The sequence below is a fragment of the Olea europaea genome, chromosome 5, assembly GCF_002742605.1.
Source record: "Olea europaea var. sylvestris chromosome 5, O_europaea_v1, whole genome shotgun sequence".
NCBI classification, from domain to species: domain Eukaryota; kingdom Viridiplantae; phylum Streptophyta; class Magnoliopsida; order Lamiales; family Oleaceae; genus Olea; species Olea europaea.
This window is the reverse complement of record NC_036241.1, coordinates 9889829-9897195: the sequence shown is the minus strand read 5'-3', so window position 1 is coordinate 9897195 and position 7367 is coordinate 9889829. Positions and strand designations below refer to the sequence as shown.

At 35.3% G+C, this 7367-nt stretch overlaps 1 protein-coding gene across 19 annotated transcripts; it reads left to right on the top strand.

Moving 5' to 3' along the window:
* The first annotated feature begins 534 nt into the window (after positions 1–534).
* Positions 535–7122, top strand: LOC111394578. Of its 19 annotated transcripts, XM_023020457.1 has the most exons (8): positions 535–646; positions 995–1081; positions 1195–1290; positions 1790–2223; positions 5117–5145; positions 5265–6207; positions 6461–6467; positions 6843–7122. In XM_023020457.1, the coding sequence occupies exons 4-6, from the start codon at positions 1896–1898 to the stop codon at positions 6174–6176; spliced, it is 1269 nt and encodes a 422-aa protein (XP_022876225.1). In that variant the 5' UTR covers positions 535–646; positions 995–1081; positions 1195–1290; positions 1790–1895; the 3' UTR covers positions 6177–6207; positions 6461–6467; positions 6843–7122. The 19 variants fall into 19 exon arrangements, with proteins under 19 accessions (XP_022876225.1, XP_022876231.1, XP_022876227.1 ...); XM_023020463.1 differs by lacking the exon at positions 6461–6467 and having other exon boundaries at positions 1883–2223; positions 6749–7122; XM_023020459.1 differs by lacking the exon at positions 6461–6467 and having other exon boundaries at positions 1836–2223; positions 6749–7122.
* Positions 7123–7367: the final 245 nt, after the last annotated feature.

Below are 7367 nucleotides of genomic sequence, written 5' to 3'. Positions count from 1 at the left end.
TGGTATTCAAAAGTTTCTCCTCAATCCATACTTTTAATATATTGTAGATATATGAATAATCTTCTAAACACTGGTAACAAGGCACATCAATTAAATGTTATGCTTTGTCATCGGTGCTTAATATAATGCTAATAATATATTTGATGTTATAATGATCATTATTAAAAAATATCGTTGTGAGACTAAAATTCGTAGTTTTACTTTTGACAATGCATCTATTAATAAATTGGTAGTTGATCAATTATGTCGGATTCTTAATCCCAATTTTGATGGTTTTCCTTTTCATGTTCATTGCATTTGTCATATATTTAATATAATTGTGCAAGATGAATTAAAACAAATCAACATACACATAGAAAGAGATAAGAACAAACTAATATTTATTACAATATCACCTTATAGAAAACAAACTTTTAAGAAGTTCTAGTTTTGCTTAGGGTTAAGGTTCGTTTTTAAGGGTTTTAGAAATAGAGAAATAACGTTATTCACTTCAATGCCTTTTTATTCAAGTGGACATTTAAAGTCGTCAAAGTACTACGTCTTGTTGCCGTCTATGATAATCATTTCCTCTCTCTCTATACGTATGTGTTTGTATATGTACACACTTCCTCGCATCGCCTACGATTTTTGTCTCTCTGCTGTAAATGTACGGTTACGTTGCGCTAGTTTCGTTTGTATTTATACGGAGAGGGTATATTTGTATATTGTTATAGCAACGCACATAGTCACATGATTTGAGTTTACAATATATGTATTAATATTGGGTTTGTGTGAAAAGGTGATATATGCTATTTGGGAAGATAAGAATGGAAATTTATGTGAATTACAATTGGTTAAAAATAAATTGTGAAATAAGAATGGAAATTTATGTGAATTACAATAGGTTAAAAATAAATTGTGAAGTGTTCAATATGTTTCATTTGACTAGAATTTTTAATTCGGCACAAGTTTCGGATCTCTATGGACCTCTGTAATGTTCTATTCTTAATTTTAGGGTTTCTTTGGTGCGACTCAGTATCACTCCCTACTAAAGTAGCACTTGAAATTCGACTTTTGGGTTCTCTGCTTTTTTCTCCTCGGTGTAAGATTTAATGGTGTAAATTTTTGTTTAATTTGTTTCCATACTATAATTCGTCTTCTTATTTTGTTCTATTTTTTGATGATTGATGCATATATTGGTTGTTTTGAAGATAGGCGCACTGTTTTATCGGATTATAGTTTTGAGTTCAAGAAGAGCTCTGGGAAGCCCTAAATTTTAAAGTAACTGGAATCGGGGGATAATTGGCAAAGGTGGGGATTATTTATTTTTTTACATGTAAAGTGTTTTGTAACTGTTCTTTACTTGATGCTTGATGACTGGAAAATACATTTTAAAAAAGAGAATTCCAAATTTAGTTTTGGTTTGAGATTTAATTATGGAAATAATCGTGCATTTAACACAAAGTATGCAGGCTATAATTTTGTTAGAAACTAGGATTAGTGAAGTATCTTTCTTTTACTTTACGACTTCTGTCTTTTTGTGGTGATTGTGTTTGTCATCGATGGTTGTTGTTTATTGATGTTATAGCAAATCGAGAGTTAGTAATCACTGTTTTAACTTTTAAGGATTTATATTTTGTTACTTGTTTGGACTGATATATTATCTAATTGTCCAACTCCAAAAAAACCTCAAAGCAACTGCTTTCACAAACTTTTAATGCTTTTATATGTGAATCTGCTTTTTGCATAGTTTGGTTGTTGTCCTTGTTTGAGCTTGATGTGTAATTGTGGACTTTTACTTGTTTTCCAGTGATAAACTTATGCTTGGATTATCTTGCTCTTTTTCCTGCTGTCAGTGACATGAAAGTTGGTTATCCATAAGAGTTGTTAGTTCTTTTTCCAGCGGCTGAGAAAGAATGGGCTCTGCTTGTTGTGTTGCTGCAAGGGATAGAACTATAACAAACAGATCGTCAAGTGAAGTTTTGCAAAGGAATGTCAGGTATTCACCATCATGGAGCTGTCGATGGGATAATCGTGGACGAGTAGCTGGGGAAGAGACATCTGTAAATTGGTTGCTTGATGAAGGTGCTGGCAATAATCGTTTGGATGCCAAATCTGGGACAACAATAGGAACTGCCTTCGGTTCTGAAGATGGTAGCTCATTGGATAGTTTCCGGTCACTTCCATGGCAGAAGTCCCCAATTACTGATAGAAATGCTGGGATTTTAAGGCTTCCATCATCTGGTAAATTCTAAAAATCAGTTGTCAATTCTTTGTAAATCAAATAATAATAATGAAGAAAATTTGTTAAAATGCATTGCCAATTTCACAAGTGCTATTGCCAACAACACCCATCTCTAATGGCAAAAGCACAATATGCTGGCTATTTTGTTTATGCTTCTCAGTTATTCATCCAACTCTTATCTGGGTTTATTTGTCATGGTTATTGGTCCTAATGACATTTTTTTTCCCACTTCACAGCTTGTGTATAATACGAATGAACTTTTCACTCAAGGGAAAAAAAAAAAAAAAAAAAAAAGGAAAAAAAAAAGTTTTGAGTCGTAAGTTCTTTCTCTACACAATTGATGTACGGAAATCATAATAAGTTTCTTTTTCGAGTCTACTTTCCTCTTCCCAGTGATGATATATGTGGAAATAATAAAAACTTCCTTTTTTCGAGTTCATTTAGCGTAGATACACTTCATCTTACATGATTATGAATACACACTCATCGTGATTAAAATGTGATTACATTATTATTCATGCCGGTGCTCCCAGGCGAACTAAGTTTCAGCGAAACTTAACACCTTGTTCAGTTGTTTGAGCCTCGTTTTTGGGAGACAATGTATTTTGGATTAGTGATTTTAGGAGAATGAGTCCTTAAAAAATAAGGAAAAGTTTTGGGTTTACATGTAAAATTATTTTATGGGAGAATGTGTGGTGGAAAATAAGTTCTAAAAAAAAAAGTTTTTGGGAAAATGGAGGCCAAACATAGGCTAAGTGTCAATGCATTTCGATTTGTAATGTGACCAGTACATAGTATATCCATCTTTCAATCTGGCTGAAAAAGAAAGAAAATTACTTTTCTTTTGTTAAATGTGAAGGCTGTCAGGCTTCCTAGCCTTTGTCAGAAAATGGTGTATAGTGAGGGAATGCTAAATTCAGCACTGTTGATGCTGGTGGAAGATAAGTACTAGGGAGACAATGTAGTTTGGAATAGTGATTTTTAGAGAATGTGTCCTTAGAAAAATAAGGAAAAGTATTAGGTTTACATGTAAAATTATTTTATGGGAGAATGTGTGATAGAAAATGAGTTCTAAAAAAATAAGTTTTTGGAAAAAATGGAGGCCAAACATAGGCTAAGTGTCAATGCATTTCCTTTGTAATGTGACCGGTACATAGTATATCCATCTTTCAATCTGGCTGAAAAAGAAATAAAATTACTTTTCTTGTGTTAAATGTGAAGGCTGTCAGGCTTCCTAGCCTTTGTCAGAAAATGGTGAATAGTGAGTGAATGCTAAATTCAGCACTGTTGAGGCAGGTAGAAGAAAAGTTTTGAAGGGAAAGATTTTCATATTAAGAAGATAAGCATCCTGAGAATATGTGGAACATGAATGGATTCTTTACTTCTGTGGTTTAACTATATAACATTTGCTCCTAATGGGCCTAGGTATAATGAAGATGTTATGACAGTAAGATGAAATATATGAGTAGACATACAAAAATCTGTGTTTATAAATGATTCGTATGACTTGTTGTTTCCTCTGGGAAAATGAAGGCATTCCCTGGGACTCGCAGAGATATGAGGTTGAGGCTAATGATCGGTGAAGAAATATGGGGACATTAAAAGACAGATTAATGGCATGAATAATCACAAAATTTTAGTAAAGAAGTTGGTGTGCACCCTCATTAATTTTACAGCCCAATATTATATGTTTCTTTGTTAATATTAGGAATGTTTATTTATTCTGTTTCCTCTGTGAAAGCCGAAAGGTCATTTGCCTGTTTGTGTAATCTTCATAGTGTATGTTTGTGAAGGTGTAGTAATTATGTTAGAGTAAAGTTTCTGACAACTGATTTGAGGAATTGGGCTGTCAATTAGCAAGCTTTTGAGTTTCATATGACAGCTAATGCTGCAACTATCACACTTTTGTGTTGTGGTTTATGAGGGACGACTGACTTTTCACTTCATCAAGATTTCATCTACTTGTAAAGGTTGCAAAATAATTATGATATTATCGGAAACCTAGAAAAGTACCATACTTTAGGAAAAAGATATAGATGCACTTCATGTAATTATGGACCTGTGTTTGATGGTATCTGGAACTTGTTGCAGTGATGAGAATTTGTTCTATTACTTGGTCACTATACATGAGTATGCCTACCAGTCTGTATTTATCAAGACCAAAGAGTGTTACTGCTCATTCTTCCTACTTTGAAAGGCCGTCTTTTTACCATCTTCTGGTTTATTATTCTAGGATCAATCCAGAGTATATGCTGAAACCACAGTTCTATCGGTTGCTGCAGATATTTTGGTTTTTAGGCGATTCCCCTGTATATATAAGTATTAGGCTCTGGTAGTTATTGCCTTCTTTGCTGCTGAATTTTGATTAACATTTTTCAGAGGGTAGTGGTAAGGAACTGTGCTGTGCTTCAATCACTAAATCTATGTCGGCTATTGGAGTTACTGCACCTCCTGGTTGGGAAAAGGGACCAAAAAGTTGTCTAACATTTATCAATGACCTGTAGACATAGTGCCATGCGTATTGGTGCTCCATTAGTTAATAAATTCCATTTTTACCTGCGTTTTATTTAGCCCTTGTTTGGGTTCCATTTTAATGAGGTTTTGGGAAAAATGTATTTTGGAATAGTAATTTTTTGGAGAATATGTTGTTAAAAAAGAAAAAAAGTTTTGAGTTTACGTGTAATATTATTTTATTGAACGATGTGTGGTTGAAAAGAAGAAAGAGAAAAATGTATTAAGATTGAAATGGAGTCCAACAGGGACTTAATCTTCAAGGAATTAATTTGCATCACGAGTGACATAATGCTTGTTGTTTAATATTTGACACAATAAGAAAGTAAAAATGCTATTTTTTTAATTCATTATTTGACTTCTCTTAAATCGTATTTGCAGATTCATCTACTGCACAGAATTTGACAGAGGTATGCGAGGGAACTGATGATGATGATTGAAATTATTATAATGTGCTTGGGATGTTTTTACATGTGGATAGTTTATAGGTTGATCAAACTTCGTGTTTTCCGCCTTGCTCAATGTTCAGGTGAAGGAGTCCGCAGAATTCCCAGTGGTTTCATATCCATCTCCTGTAAAGCTGTCTCCTTCAGCACCTTCGGTTTCATCTCCTTTATCATCCCACGGTCACCTGCTTCATCCAAACTCAAGTCCTTCAAGGTGCCATCACCGTTCTCCTGGACACCAGCTATTACGGCAAGTATCAGATAGTCGGATTCCAGTATATAAGTCACCGACATTATCAATATCCGAAGAGGAGTCATCCTTTGTGCTCCCTGAATTGTGTGATGATTCGACAAGGGGATCCAACAGGGAGTCTTCTGATAGTTGGTCAATTCCTGCCTTCTCTGAGCTCATGGCTACTCGAAGAGAGAGGAGGTCATTTGATAGTGAATTATCGGGTTCGTATCGTGACAAAATAACAAGGTCTAATGGAAGAAATTCAGCATCTCTTTCTTTTGATCTCCAAACTTGTGGTGTTTGTGCGAAGCCTTTAACTCAGAGATCTTCATGGCGGAGCCAAGAACTCGCTGCTGTTGCAGTTTTAGTTTGTGGGCATGTGTATCATGCTGAGTGCCTGGAGAATATGACATCGGAAGCCGACAAATATGACCCAGCTTGTCCAGTCTGTACTTTTGGGGAGAAGAGGGCTTTGAAGATGTCCGCAAAGGCATTGAGATCTGAAATGGATTTGAAAGTCCGAAAGCAATCCAGGAATCGCGTTGTCAGTAGTGATCTTAGTGGTGATTTCGTGATGTTTGATAATCAGAAAAACATTAGGCTGGAAGGAAGGGGTCCCAAGTTGAGCTCAAGTTCCAGCATGAAGAGCTCTTTAGGAATGCCTTTCTTGAAACGGCACTTCTCTTTTGGGTCCAAGGGGAGTATATCCTTGGCAGAGAATCATTCTACACGAAGAAGGGGATTTTTCTGGCCAAAATAGTGAGGAATGAGCTTCCTTATGGATCTAAGAGGTAAGTCTCGTGTCCATGTTTGTGAGAACCAAAGAAGAATATTCTTAGTGAAGTTTGTAGTTATCGTCGTCACATGAGTCCAATCAATTTTTTCTAGCCATTGGGTTTCCAAATTCTGTTTCGGTGCACATTGGTACACTGGATGGAAATCTTCAATTTTTCCTTCAGAAAAGTGACATGCTTTGCATGTAATGACTTATTTGAGATTTATTTTGTTCCAATCCGCTCCATGATCTTCAAAAGGAGTTGAAAGGAGGAATAAAAGATTTGAATACCTAGACATCAACACTCTATTTCTCTGTTTAAAATTATTTTTGAGGGAAATGTGGTGGTTTGACGGAGACCCTGAGACAAGGCAACACGTGCTAGGCGACAGGTTAACTGAAAAATTGATATTTCCATCTAAAAAGGACAAACATGCACCACTAGAAACTTTTAGATTTAAAAGGCCTAAAAAATTGATTCGTGACTCGTGTAATTTATTTGTGGAAGTTTGAGAACTGCAGCTGTAAATTTCCTGAGTCTTTATTAATTTTTGCAGAATTTAAGAGATCTATCCTAGTTCAATGTTCAAAGATCGATAATTCTTGTACATCTGATTCCACGAGCACGTCATCCTCTGATTAACTGACTAGCAGGATTAAGTCATCATCATCTTCCCGAGGAACAATGGTGTCATCTGCAGGAATAGGGTTAGCTAAGGTACACTCTGTGTATGGTGCATAATTTAAATTGATTTCATGTTATTCTATAGAAAAACAAAAAATAGTAGAAGGATATCGATTGTGAGGCTGATTCTCTTTTGTTCCATATATTGAAATTCAGTTGTTTTCTATTTTATGTGCATCATATAATATTGGAAGACCTCTCCATGTATATGGTTAAGGAGTTTATAGTTATCTTCCTTTCATTGCCTGTTCGAGGGGGGCCGAGCTGCCCAGTTACCACTACATTCAGCACACATTTTGTTGGTATACACTGCCATTCCCATTCCCCTTTGTGCAGTTCGTACTGTCTTGATCTTGGTCTTGATCTTGATCTTGATCTTGATCTGTTGGTTTCGAGAATATATCAGATTCATAGTACTTGATCTCTAACCTAGTAGACAAAATTGTGGGTTTTTGTGAAACAAATTTGTCCAATTTAAAGCTTACCTTAGA

Coding starts and splice junctions, on each gene's coding strand:
- LOC111394578 (XM_023020462.1), top strand. CDS start 1,896: ATGGGCTCTGCTTGTTGTGTTGCTGCAAGGGATAGAACTATAACAAAC. Junction 2,224..5,116: donor TTTAAGGCTTCCATCATCTG/GTAAATTCTAAA, acceptor TCGTATTTGCAG/ATTCATCTACTGCACAGAAT. Junction 5,146..5,264: donor CTGCACAGAATTTGACAGAG/GTATGCGAGGGA, acceptor CTCAATGTTCAG/GTGAAGGAGTCCGCAGAATT.